The 14606-nt window shown below is 45.4% G+C and overlaps 1 protein-coding gene across 1 annotated transcript in view; it reads right to left on the reverse strand.

The window, feature by feature from the left end:
- TRIP11 (thyroid hormone receptor interactor 11) overlaps window positions 1-14606 on the reverse strand; it is a 68351-nt gene that overhangs the window by 14133 nt on the left and 39612 nt on the right. Inside the window, exons 13-15 of the mRNA XM_077819278.1 lie at window positions 7610-7773; window positions 7143-7246; window positions 6734-6833 (exon numbers count right to left, since the gene is read on the reverse strand). Of these exons, the coding sequence (XP_077675404.1) occupies window positions 6734-6833; window positions 7143-7246; window positions 7610-7773 (368 nt within the window). The remainder of the gene's footprint in view (window positions 1-6733; window positions 6834-7142; window positions 7247-7609; window positions 7774-14606) is intronic.

The raw sequence follows: 14606 nt of genomic DNA on the forward strand, positions 1-14606 counted from the left end.
AAAGGTGACAAAACTAACTCAAGGGCACAGGTATCTTAGAAAGAAGTCTGAATACAAAAGGCTTCTCCTGATAGGAGATCATGAATAAAAACTATAAACTTCCTTCAAATAATCAGTTTAAGAAAAAATTGAAGATCTTCAAGGATGGCACAAATCTGCTCTTTTACTTCACAGAAGAAAAAAAGGGAATTTCCCATATTGTAACTGGAGTTCTTCAATATGCATGGCTGTTACTTGCATTCTACTGTGGGGTATGCATACACTCTACACACCTGGGACTGAAGAATTTGCAAGCAGTGTTCATTGGTCCATGCCTATGTCTTTGCTCTCCTTGTGCTTTGTAACAATGTGTAACAATGATATTAAGGCAGTGGTTCTCAAACTATGGATTGGGACCCCAAAGTGGGTCGTGACCCTGTTTTAATGGGGTCACCAAAGCTGGTGTTAGACTTGCTGGGGCCTGTGGCTGAAGCTGAAGCCTGAGCCCCACTGCTCAGGGCCGAAGCCAGAGGGATTCAGCCCTGGGTGGCGGGTCTCAGGTTACAGGCCCCCGACCTGGGGCTGAAGCCCTTTGCATGGAACAGTAGGGCTTTGGCTTTGCCCCCACCCTGGGTGGCGGGGCTCAGGCTTTGCCTCCCCTCCCCCCGCCCCGGGGTCATGTAGTAATTTTTGTTATCTGAAGCGGGTGGCGGTGCAATGAAGTGTGAGAACCCCGTAAGGGATGGTGCAGACCAATCACCTCTGGTTCTTTCTCTACTGCAAATCGTTTAAAGATCTGAAGCAGAGGGGAAGAAAGGTGGGTTGTGCAACGTAGTTGGGGACCACAGATCTCAAAGAATTCCAGTGACAGTAAGGTAACTTTCTTTTCTTCTCCGAGTGCTCATCCCTGTTTGTATTCCGCTGTGGATGATTCACAAGCAATACTGAGGTAGGAAGAGGGTGCAAAGCTACAAGCAGTTTAGATGCTTGTAGGATTGCCACCCCAAAGAATTAATCATCTGTGGAGGCTTGAATGAGGGTGTGGTACCTCATGAAAGTATGGCTAGAGTTCCACATTGCTGCTTTGCAAAAGTAAGGAAGGACACCTCATGAAGTGACTACTGAGGCTGCTTTTGTAGGAAGGGAGATACAACCCAAGATGCACTCAGGGATTCTTTGGGAGAATAAAGCTTGCCCTCTGGTTCATTCTGCTATAGAAACAAATAATCCAGGTGGCATTCTGATACTTTTTATTCTTTGCAGGTAAAATGCTAATGCATGTCTCACATCGAGGGAATGAAGTCGGGTCTCTTCATTGGTGATATGAGGCTTCAGAAAAAAAACGAAGGTAAGTGTATCGCCTGATTTACGTAGAAATCTGAAACCACTTTAGGGGTGAATTTTATGTGCAGCCATAGCGAGACTGTCTTTGTGAAATACTGCATATGGTGGATCAGCCATCAGGGCCCTGAGTTCACCTACTCTTCTAGCAGAAGTGATGGGCAACCAGGAAGGCAACTTTTATGGACAAGCGGGACATGGCTAGCGGCCCAAATAGCCTAGTCCAGGGGTAGTCAACAGGCAGACTATGGGCCAAATTCAGACCGCTAGATGCTTTTGAATGGACTACAAAATCTTTTTATTTACTTATGATCATTATTGTTATTATTTTTGTATTATTTTCTCTGGAATTTGGACCTTGACTATACCTTAACCAATAAATTTGGACCTTGATTAAAAAAATAATTAATTACCCCTGGCCTAGTCAATGTCGAGAATACGAAGACGAGTTCCCATTGTGGGGTTGGTTTCATCACTGGTGGGAGGGTTCTAATCAGACCCTTGATGTCACCAGGTGAATGAAAAAATGAACAGCTTTCAATAGCCTGGGCCATTTGAGAGCAATGAGAATGACTAGCGCTCTGTCCTGTCGGATCTTTCACAGAACCTGAGGTAATAGCAGAATGGGAGGAAAGCATACCTCAGGTGGCCTGTCCAAGACAACAGGAGAGCATTTCCTTCAGAGCTGCATCCCTGAAGTCTCTTGGAACAGAATGTGTCACACTTCCTGCTCACCTGGGATGCAAACATCTCAAGGAGGGGTTCCCCTCTGAGTGAAGATGTTGTTCACCACTGAGTCATGTAGTCCCCATTCATGATCAGTGGCAAAATGTCTGGTGAGGCTGTCTGCCAGTGAATTGTGGGCACCTAGTAGGACAGCATAATGTGCTTCTCAATACACCAATTCCGTAAGTTGACCGCTTCTATGCATGGTGGGTGGATTTTGCCCCTCTCTGCTTGTTTACATAGAACATTGCCATAATTTTGTCTGACAGTATCAGGATATATCAGGATCATATGAGTGGTAAGAGTGCCATGCAGGCTTCAGACTGCTTTTAGTTCCAGGAAATTTATGTGCATTCTAGTTTCCCGAAGTGTTCAAGTGCCTTGTGCTCTGTGATCATCTATATGAACTCCCCAGCCTAGCAGGAGAGTATCTGTAATTATTGTTTTGTGTTGCTCTATGCATACACATTGAGGAACTTTCCACCATGGCAGCGAAGCCTTCCGTGAGGGTATATATACTGTTCAGAGTTAAGCTTGTAGGCAACGGAACTGTAGTCTGGCAAACGGCATCACATCACATAAGTACATGATGCCATGTGCTCTAGAAGAGTGAGGTATACCCAAATTGATGTCTGAGGCTTGCACATGACTTGGTCTATCAGATCAATTGTGGCATGGAATCTGACTGTAGCAAAATAAGCCCTTGCCCTGACTGAGTCCAGAGTTACTTCTCTATGTTCTATGGACTGTGCCGGGGTCAGAGTAAATTTTTCCAAATTCAGGCAGATACCCAGGAATGTTAAGATATAGAGCAGCAATGGAGTTGATGCCAGGACTTCTGGCATCACCTGTGTGACAAAATGGGGATTTCCCCTTGTTATGGTGTATGTGAGTCTTACTATTGAGCCTATGAGTTTTACTGTTTTGCATGAATACTGTGTGTGCCTCAGTTTCTCTGTGTGCTGCACCAATACCTTGTGGTAGGAATAGGGGTGAGTGACTTTGGCTGAGACCTCTGGGGCAAGTGAGGCTGCTCTAGCTGCCTGCACATATGCTATGACTGGTGCCCTTCATAACCCGAGACCCAGGAGGGGATGCAACCAGGTGACTCTTTGCCCAGGAAGCGAGACAAAGACAAGGAGGAGCAAAGAGGATGTCTGAGGTCGAGTAGCTGGAGGCTGGCAGTCTGCTTGGGGGACTGGAAGAGGGGGAGTCCAGGCTGTCTGGCCCAGGACTCCCCAAGATGGACTTCGCTGAAAGTCACTGATTTCTGTGATAGCAAGCTCTGTTCTACACTGTCTTCCTGTCAACTAATAAACCCTTCCGTTCTGCGTGCTGGCTGAGGGTCACTGCTGACTGAAGAGTTGGGGTGCAGGGCCCTCTGGCTTCCCCAGGAGCCCCGTCCAGGCAGACTCGCTGAGGGAAGCGCACGGTGTGGAAGGGGATGCTGAATGCTCCAAAGTCAGACCCAGGACAGTTGAAGCTGTATAAGCTTCTTGCCCTGGCAACAGTATGCTCAGAGAGAGGAGGCATGCTGCTCCAGAGTCCTGACTGGCTTCGTATGGAGTAGTTCCAGAGCATTGGCCCGGTGACTCCATGACAACCTGCCTTTCAGAAGCCAGCTATCTAAGTATGGGAAGATGGTGGAGCTGTTGCAACTGTGCTGTGCTGCTACGACTGCAAAGACATTTGTAAAGACCCTGGGGTGCAGCTGCAAGCTAAATGGAAACATTCTATACAGGTAGTGGTCAGGACCCACTACAAATCTGAGGAACCTTCTGTGAGAAGGGTGAATGTCCACATGAAAATAAGCATCTTACACATCAACAACTATGAACCATGTGTCTTTGATCAGGGATGGAATTACTGAGGTCATTGTGATGATGCAAAATTTCTGTTTACAGATACAAACACTGAGTTGATGTAGGTCAAGAATAGGCCTCCACCCTCCCTTCTTCTTGGGGACCACGAAATATTTCAAATAGAATCCTTTTCTCTGATGCCGAGGTAGCATCCCCTCGATAGTCTCTCTCCTATGACGGGAAATAATCTCCTGCAGGAGAGTCCCCTCGTGATAGCGATCCCTGAAGAGAGATAGGGAACAGGGTTTTGAATGGGCTGGAGAGAGAAATTTAATGGTATAGCTGGGAGGGATAATATCCACTACCCAGCCGTCTGTTGTTATTCTCCAATTATGGGGAAAATCGGGCTAGGTGACCACCAAAGTGAACACTGGAATTGGGTGGATATGGCATCAACATCAGTTCACAGCTCCTGAGTGTTCTGTCAAAAATATTTTTTGAGCAGGGGGTGAGGTTGAGTAGATGCAGCTGATGTAGAAGGAGCAGTGAATCTAGATCATTGCACCTTTTGCTGTTCGCAAGGTGGCTCATATAAACACTAATAATAAAAGGGTGTGGAAAGGGCATATGTTTATATGGCTGCTTATGAAATCATCTTTACAGGATTGGTGTATATATAGGGAGCAGAGGGCTGCCCTGGGGGTCCTTTAACAAGTGCAAGGAGTTATCCATCTTTTCATTGAAAAGGCTGGTTTTGTCAAAGCACAAGTCCTCTGTGGTATTTCTGAATTCTCTAGAGACTCCCAAAGCATGTAGCCATAACTGACAGCACATCACTATGGCAGTTGCCATTTATCTTGATGCTACGTCGGCTGCAACAAGCAAAGAGGTTCTGGCCACCAACTTGCCTTCATCTGTAAGGACTTGAAATTTAGCCTGGTCTTCTTGAGGGAGTTTCTCTTTGAAGTCCAGAAACTTTGAGTAATTTATAAAGTCATACTTGAACAGCAGAACCTGGTAGTCTGATATTCCAAATTGGAGGCTAGTAGATATAAATACTTTCCACCTGAAAAGGTTTAAGCATTTGGCCCCTTTATCTGCAGGGGTGATCCTGCAGGGGTGATGCTGCCTGGATCTTTCAGTGGCTGCCTGAACAACCAAGGAGCTTGGGGCAGAATGGGTGAAGAACTCTGCTCCCTCTTGGGGGTAGGAGCACATGTCATATATACCATATGGGTCTTGCCGATTCAAGTATGGCTTCACTGATCAGGAGCACTATTCAACTGAATATCATGGATTGTAGGATATCCAGAAATTTATGCTGTGTCCTGGATCTCTTTTAAGGAGATCTGGAACTCCTCTGCCACTCTCCATAGCAGCTCCTGGAACTTTCTATGAACACCTGGAGGAAACAGTGAAGTCTGAGTGACCATCTCACTGTTGGTATTGATGATTCTAGCTCATCCTTTTCCTCTTCCATGGGTTCCAGGTGAGGTTCTGACTGACCCCTTGGAGGAGAGGGGTAACATGACTCCCTACTTGTTCGCATGGATTCTGGGTACCTGTAGGGCCAATAGAAGGGATCAAAGGTAGGTTGTGGAGGTCCCAAAGGCACGGGGTACTACTGCTCCCGAGAAAGATGTGCTAGGTTGGGTGGATGAGGCTGGTTGCAAGAGACTTTCAATCACCTATCTGGGCTGCTCTCTCTCAGTGGAGGTGATGACGGTTCCTCTGAATCTGCAGCTAGCAAACAGGATGGTGAACTTCTTTCAGAGACGCTTCTTCCTCCTGAAGTCAGCATCTCCCGAGTCAGGATGGCCCAGACAATAGGGGAGTTTGAAGACCTGGGAGAAGGAAGATATCCTCCAGAGCGGTGTAAGTCTCTACCCTCCTTGAGAATAATGGAGTCTTATCACCTAGCACTGTCAGAGTCAGCATGGCTTGAGTCTTAGTGGTTGGTGAATCATTAAAGGGGTGCAGCAGTACTGCTGGTAATGCATCTCCCTTTGAGTGCTCTTCATGGACAACAACGGTTCTGGATCCTTATAGAGTCCCAGTGCTTAGATTTTGTCAGTGTCTGAACTGGTGCAGAGGTCAGTACCAAAGGAGCTCTGCTCCTTTGCATCTTTTGATCATGGTCATGTGGCTTAGGAGGGCCTAAGTTTCTGGGGCCTGGATCCAGTGACTCTCCCCACTCTGACAGGACCAGGGAGGGATCCCTCCTTCTTGCAGTGGATTTACAAAGGCATCTGCTTTTATGCTTATGAATGTCCCCATCTCTCATAAGACCACTCAGACGAAGGGTCTTTAGCTTTAGCAGATACTGAACTTAGTGGAGATATGGGCTTCCTTGAGGAAATAAAGGAATCGTTAGCTGGTTGTCACTGATTGAAAAGGAGCAAGGACAGGAGACACAGTTTTTGAAGCCTGGTATCCTGGACATAATCTAAATCCTATACTGGTGAGGCTGGGAGAGGGATTCTAACTAATGGCTAACTAATACTAGCTAGCAGAAACTCTATAAAACCCCACAAAACTTTATGTAATTTTGAATATTTACAGAATGAAGAGAAAGGATCAGTTCTGGATACTGGAGGGTCCGTCCCAGATCATGTGGCAGTAAGAAGGAACTGGAGAGTGGGTTGGTCTGCACTGCCCCTTATGCCTGTGGTTTGAATCACAAGGAGAGCAAGGGAGCAGGTGTGACCAACGGACAAGATTCTTCCAGTCCCAGATACATGGAGAATGTTTGTATCCCAGAGTGAAATACACATAGGGACCAACACTCAAAGAAGTTACTAGTTCACACCTTTGCTAACTTTTCAGGAGTACTACACCATCTCCTCAATTTTTTGCACACCTTTAAAAAAAATCAACTTGTTTACCTTGTTTCCTAAGGTCCTCAATTTGCTCCTCTTTGAGATCCAACTGCTCAGTCAACCTTGATGCTGCATCCAACGCAGCATTTGCTTCCTCTAAACTTTCCTGTAAGGAGAGGAAAGTCACTATCACAATAATCTATTGTGATGACAAAAATAAAATATTTCAGACTCAAAGATTTTAATCACTGTTATTTTAAATACTTGGACTGTAAACATCAGAAGAAAATGGATAAGCAGCACAATTTCATCTTATTGGCTAGGTTGCCCTCCTTTTCTCCTCCCTTCCACTAGTCAAAAATTCTACTGATCATTTATAAACAGTGTTATCTAATATATTCCTGTGTAATAACGTATTTAAAACTCAACAATCAGGATTATTTAATCCAGTAATTTAAAAATCTTTTCAGCCCACCTGTAAAGATTCAACCCTCTCTTCTAGCTTTTCAGCTTTTTTTTTCCATTCTGCAGTCTGTTTTTGGTGTTTTTCTAGTTCCGCTGAATACATGGCTTTCTCCTCTAAAAAAGAAAGGGGGAGGGGAGGAATAAATAAATAAAAAAAATCACACAATCAGTTCACACTTTCTAATCCTCTAGGTTGTGATGTATAACATCAAACCTTAGGTATGGAAATCCAAATACAGCACCACTAACAGTGAAATTCTGAACCCACTGAAATCAATGGGATTTTCACCATGGACTTCAATGCGGCCAGAATTTCACCCTAAGTGTATTAAAGGTAAAACAGAGATTTTGAAATTAAAATCTACTTGAAGGCAATTGGTGATAGCCAAATTATAAACAATGCACCAAACCACACCTATTATACTGACTGAAAATTTTCATTGCAATCTTTTCTTCAAGATTTTTGATGCAACTTACCCTGCTGGAATTGCTCTAGTACCATCTGCAGGTTGGCCAGTGACAGTGCATACTGTTTCACCTGATCCTGTGACATGGTAAGCTGAAGCAAGGTTTCATCTCTCTGCCTGGATACTAGGTTCAGCTGCTCTTGCAAGGATTCCACCTGCAGACTAGCTTGATGGCTTCATCAAAAGAAAATATTTTTTTATATACATACATAGAAACACCCCCATAAAATTCCAGTTATCTGAATTCCCTCTATCCAATAAGCTGATAGTCATCTGAATCCAGAGTGCATTCTCCATATTAATTAATAGCACTTCCATTTATCCAAAAGTTTGGGATGTCCCCCAGGTCATTCGGATGAATGAGAATGTAGTGTAGTATAGCATGTCAACTACTTGTTGAATACAGTAGAACCTCAGAGTTACAAACACCTCAGGAATGGAGGTTGTTCATAACTCTGAAATGTTCGTAACTCTGAACAAAATGTTATGGTTCTTCCAAATGTTTACAACTGAACACTGACTTCATAACAGCTTTGCAAATTTACTACGCAGAAGAAAAATACTGCTTTCCCTTAATTCTGTCGTAGTTTACATTTAACACAGTACTCCACCATTTTTTGGTCTCTGCTGCTGCCTGGTTGTGTACTTCTGGACCCAAATGAGATGTGTTGTTGACTCGCTTGTAACCTGAGCCCCGCTGCCCAGTACTGAAGCTGTTGGGCTTCAGCTTTGGCCCTGGGCAGTGGGCCTCGGGCTTTGGTCCCAGGCCCCAGCAAGTCTAAGCCAGCCCTGGCGACCTGATTAAAACGGGGTCCCGACCCACTTTGGGGTCCCAACCCACAGTTTGCAAACTGCTGTTCTACTGTATCTATTTTCTTCCTTTATTATTCATGACTGAAGATATTTTCACAGAAATAGCATTCTGGTCTCAAAGGCCCGATCTCTTTCCCACTGAAATCAACGGGTATCTTTCCATCAAATTTCATGTGAGTTATTAGTGTCACGAGTTCAGTTGATCTTGTTCCTTATTCTCCATTTGACGTCACATTCCTCTATTTATTACAACCAGAAGATTATCAATTTGATTCATTACTGTGTTACTCCCATTTTATGCTAGGACTAGAATTTATGGAAAGTAACTAGAGCTGGCTATTTGAAGTTTTCTATGAAAAGTTTGGAAAAACATTTTGATGAAGACAGGCCCATAACTTCTTTCAGTCATTCCCAACAGTTCTAGAAAGAAGCAGCAGAAAATTTTTTGCAAAGCAAAGACCCTGTTTTTGTGCTAACACAATTTATAGTGATGACTGAGGTAACAGCAAAACAATAAATTGTACAAGAGACTTGTTTATAAACAAGAGGTCACCAAAATTTGTACTTAAGCTAAGCATTTTTTAAGTTTAACAACATTTGGACACAGTTTCCGCCCTTGCTTTTTATTAAACTAATCATTCATGAACAGTAATCCCCATTTTCCAAATTTATTTTAAAACAAGAAGGTATGGGAATATATCAGACAGGAAGAACACCCATCCATAGCCCTGACCACTTGTTTATTTGTTTGGTCAGCTGGAATTAGACAGGAAAGCAAATTTTTATATTTTTAAAATAAGACAGACATTCTTTTATGTTAGATTACATTAACATATGAGTTTTAAGACAATCACGGGATAATTTTACATCTCTGAATCTGGTACAAAGATAGTCATACTTTAACAGCAAGAGTATGACATGTATTAAAGCAGCGGTTCTCAACTATTTACCATTGTGTCCACAAATGCAGCTCTCTTATGTGGGCCACATCCACATATATCTATCTATCTATCTATCACCCTGCCTGTTGTGGCTGCCTCGTCAGGCACACATCCCTCGATGCATGTTCCCAGACAATCAGGGGTAGGGGTGATCTCATGCACTGAACCATGGGGGTCCCTACCAAGGAAGCTGCCCACGGGACAAATTTCCACCCCACACCAGCTCTACCTCCAGAGACGGGACTTACAGGGCAGCCTCCTACTCTGGCTGCGAGCTCCGGGTCCAGACATGGCCAGCAGGGAATGAGCAGGTGGGCTCATTGCTCCAGGCAGCCCAGGACATGTGCATCCCCCCAAGAAGCGACATGTAGCTGTGGCTGGGGGCACATGCTCCCCCCATTTCTCCATACGTCTCTGGCCCAGAAGCAAGGAGGCAGCGCTCCCCCTGGCAGCAGCACTGTCAGTCATCCCCTTCTCTACCCCCTGTCCCATCCCCTCCCCATTCTCTATCTTCTCCATACTGTCCCGTACCCCATTACCCTCCCCCCTGCCATATTCTCCCATCACTCTTCCTTCCCCACTGCCTCTTCCCTCCCACCCGAACCCCTTGTCCTGCCCCACCCCACAGGCACTCACCATTGTACAGAAACAGGACTCAGCATACACAGAAAGCAACAAAGGGCACTAGACCCAGGAGGCAGCATCCTGGAGCTGCCAGACCCTGAGCAAGCCTCCTCCCTCCCCAACAGGCTGAGAAGTGCCAGCCCTGCTAGGTGCTCAGAGAAATTTGCGGGGTGGGAGGGGGAAGAGAACTTGTGGCTGGTGCGGATTGATGACCCAGCACCTCCCCCTGCCCTTGGTAACCAGATTTTTAATGTTTGGTCAACAATGCTGACCGGACACCTGGCAGCGTGTTCCTGCAGTGCCGGGAGATGGGAGGGAGGAAGCAGCAGGTTGCTGGTTGGCTGCTGGCTAAGTTCCTCCCCTGCCACAGGGGGCTGCTTCACCTGCCCTGCTGGCAGGAGGCTGTGGTGCAGTCTCTCCCTCAGGCGGCACGCCCACTGCCGGGACCAGAATTTTTCAGCAAAGTGAATTTTTTTAAGCACACGGCACCCAGTAAAGGGCCCTGCTGACCCGCCACCCTCTCAGTTCCTTCTTGCCAGATACTCTGACAGAGAGGTAGGAGGATTGGAAATTTGGAATGGACATGAACACCACATCTACCTTTTGTAAAACCATGTTGTATTTTGTCCCATTTGTCATTGACCTCAATGTCCTTAACCACTTTCTCCTTAAAAATGTTTTCCAAGACCTTGCATACTACAGATGTCAAACTAACAGGCCTGTAGTTACCCGGATCACGTTTTTTCCCCTTTCTTAAAAATAGGAATTATGTTACCAATTCTCCACTCATACCATACAACCCCTGAGTTTACAGATTCATTAAAAATTCTTGCTAATGGGCTTGCAATTTCATATGCCAATTCCTTTAATATTCTTGGACGAAGATTATCTGGGACCCTCCGATTTAGTCCCATTAAGATGTTCGAGTTTCGTTTCTACCTCAGATATGGTAATATCTACCTCCATATCCTCATTCCCATTTGTCATGCTACCATTATCCCTAAGATCCTCATTAAAGACTGAGGTAAAGTATTTGTTTAGATATTGGGCCATGCCTAGATTATCCTTAACCTCCACTCCATCCTCAGGGTTTAGCAGTCCCACTTCTTTCTTTGTTTTCTTCTTATTTATATGGCTATAGAACCTTTTACTATTGGTTTTAATTCCCTTTGCAAGGGCCTTCTCAATTTATCCCTACATGTTCTGACCTCAATAAGGTAGCTTTCCTTGCTGATCCCACCCATCTTCCACTCCGTGTATGCTTTCTGCTTTTTCTTAATCACCTCTCTGAGATGCTTGCTCATCCAGCTTGGTCTACAACTCCTGCCTATAAATTTTTCCCTTTTCTTGGGATGCAGGCTTCTGATAGCTTCTGCAGCTTTGACTTGGAGTAATCTCAGGCCTTCTCTGCCTTTAGATCCATAAATTCTTCAGTCTAATCCACTTCCCTAACTAATTTCCTTAATTTTTGAAAGTCAGCCCTTTTGAAATCAAAAACCCGAGTCACAGATTTATTTTTGTTTATCCTTTCGTTCATTTTGAACTGAATTAGCTCATGATCACTTGAACTAAGGTTGTCCCCTACAACTATTTCTTCTATGAGGCCCTCACTACTCACCAAAACCAAATCTAAAATGGCATCCCCTCTTGTCAGTTCAGCAACTACTTGATGAAGGAATCCATCAGCTATCGCATCTAGGAAAATCTGAGCCCTATTATTATTACTAGCACTCGTCCACCAGTCTATATCTGGGAAGTTAAAGTGTCCCATGATCACGCAGTTTCCATTAGTATTTACTTCATTAAAAAGGGCTCTATCCATATCCAAATTAGATCCCGGAAGTCTATAGCACACCCCAAGCACTATCCCAGGGGAGACTAGTAGTTTTCTTCCCCAATGTGATTTTTGCCCAGATGGACTCTGTCTTATCCATTCTATCACTTCTTATTTCTTTACATTCTACCTCATCATTGATATACAATGCTACTCCACCACCTTTACTTTTATTTGTGTCTTTCCTAAACAGCACATACCCTTCAATACCTGTAGTCCAGTCATGACTACTATTCCACCATGTTTCTGTTATCCCTATAATATCTGGTCTCACTTCCTGCACCAGTAGCTCTAGTTCCTCCATTTTGTTACCTGGGCTCCTTGCATTCGTGTACAAACATCTTAAGTTTTGCTGTTTGGCCTCGCTCACGTTCTTTCCCCAATTAGGCATGGACATTCTACAGCCTATCAGACTGGAATCCACACTGCCCTTCCTCCTTATGTCCATTCTCCTACCCACAACTGAATCCTTTCTTACTTTCTTTGTTTTCTTCCCTCTCAATGTTAAAATCCGGCGTGGAGATTACCTGGACATCTCCCAACCATCTTCCCCCAAATTCCTAGTTTAAAGCTCTCTTAATCAGTTGTGCCAGCCTCCATCCTAGAAGTCTATTTCCTTCCCTACTCAGATAAAGTCCATCCCGAGAGAACTGCCCTCTGTCCATGAATGCCTCCCAGTGGCCACACATCCCAAAGCCCTCCTTATAGCACCACTGTCTAAGCCATCTGTTGATGGTCATAATCCTGTCACACCTTTGTTGCCCTTCTCTAGGAACAGGCAGAATCCCACTGAAGATCACCTGAGCCTCGATTTCCTTAAGCGTCTTCCCCAGCCTGGCATAGTCTCCCTTGATACGTTCCAGCAAGAATCTACCGGTATTATTTGTTCCCACATGAAGGACGATCAGTGGATTCTTTCCTGCTCCCTTTAGGATCCTTTTCAACCTCAGGTCCACAGCCTGTATCTTAGCACCTGGAAGACAGCACACCCTTCTATTCTCTGGATCAGCTCTGGTTACAGGCCTGTCCATTCTTCTCAGTAAGGAGTCCCCAATCACGTAGACCTGCCTTTTCCTGGTGACAGTGCGATTCTCCAGTCTATCCCCTGTTCCCTCTGGCTGCAAGTTTTTTCCATTCTTATTCTCCCTTGTAATCCTCTTCAACCCATCCTATATCCTCCTGGGACTCATATTTGGTGTAGTCTCCATTGATTCTTCCCCTTTTCCTATAGGACTAGCCACTCTTCTCTTCTTCCTTGCCCTTCCACCTTCACTGACCACCTGCTGAGCCCCTTCTTCATTTTCCAACTCTGCAAACCTCTTCTTGAGCTCTGTTTCTCCTTCACTAGCCCATCTTTTCCTCTGCCTGGTTCTCTTAGTCACATGCTTCCACTGTCCATTTTCTTCACCCAGCAGTCTCCCCTCAGAGTTCTTTGATCCTGCTTCCATCTGCAAGCCTGAGCTGTTCCCTTCAGCCGCCTCATGTCTTTGCTCCATAATCCGCTCGAACCCCCTTCTAAACTCAATCAGACTTTCCACCTGCATCTCCAATCCTCAGATCTTTTCTTCCATCAGCTCTATCAGGCGGCACTTCATTTAGCCGAAACTCTTTCCAGGTCCCAGCTCCAGGATCACGTACATACCGCAGCTGCCACATCCAGTCATCTTCATTGTGTCTTCCACTACTTGGGTCACTCCCACTGCTGCCTCTGTGTCTGTCATAGCCTTCCCACCTAAATCCTGTTAATCTGGGAAACACAAACCACACCAAAACACTAGCACCCACAGCAAAAACAAACCCCAAACAAGCACCGCAATACCAACTCCCCTTACAAACTCCCACTCAAACTCCCCTGTTTACAGCTCTGTTTGCTGGCTCCTGTGCCGCTGCAACTGTCTGCACTGCTGCCTGACTGGCTGGCTACCTTTATAGGACCCCTACTCAGAGAAGCCCCGCCCCCTGATCAGGGCTCAGCTTTTCTCCCAGCACAAAGCCCTACAAGCCTCTACACATACAAATAATACAAACACAAAACCAAATAAAAATACCTTCTCCTCCAACAGAATTCCCACTCAGACTCCCCTGTTTACAGCTCTGTTTGCTGGTGCCTGTCTGGCAATGCTGTACTACGTAGGTACAAGCAGCCATGTGTCCTAGAAGTTTCAGGCAGTTCCATGCTGTGTAGGTGGGGAACTGCCTTAGACCCTGAATGATGTTGCTGAGGGCTTGAAATCTCATTTCAGGAAGGAATGCCCTTGCCTGTGTTGAGTCCAGTACCACCCCAACAAATTCTATCCTCTGAACCGGGGACAGCTTTGATTCCCCCTCATTCAGTAGCAGGCCGAGTTCATCAGAAGATGCTCTTACAAAGGCAACTTGCATCTCTACTTGAGCCCTTGATTAGCCAGTCGTCGAGGTATGGGAACACCTGTACCCGTCGCCTGCGCAGGAACACAGCCACAACTGCCAAGCACTTGGTGAATATGAGAGGTGCCGCTGACAGGCCGAACAGGAGGACTGTGAACTGGTAGTGGGTGGTGTTCACCACAAACCCGAGGTATTTTCTGCAGGACGGAGTTTTCGCTATGTAAAAGTAGGTGTCCTTTAAGTCAAAGGCGGCATACCAGTCTCCTGGATCCAGTGAAGGGATGATGGAGGCCAAAGAGACCATGCGGAATTTAAGTTTCTTCATGAACTTGTTGAGTTCTCACAGATCTAAGATGGGCCTGAGCCCTCCTTTGGCTTTCGGCATTAGGAAATACCGGGAATAGAAGCCCTTGCCCTTCTGAGCCCGA

This window comes from Eretmochelys imbricata, chromosome 6, assembly GCF_965152235.1.
Source record: "Eretmochelys imbricata isolate rEreImb1 chromosome 6, rEreImb1.hap1, whole genome shotgun sequence".
In the NCBI taxonomy this organism is placed as follows: domain Eukaryota; kingdom Metazoa; phylum Chordata; order Testudines; family Cheloniidae; genus Eretmochelys; species Eretmochelys imbricata.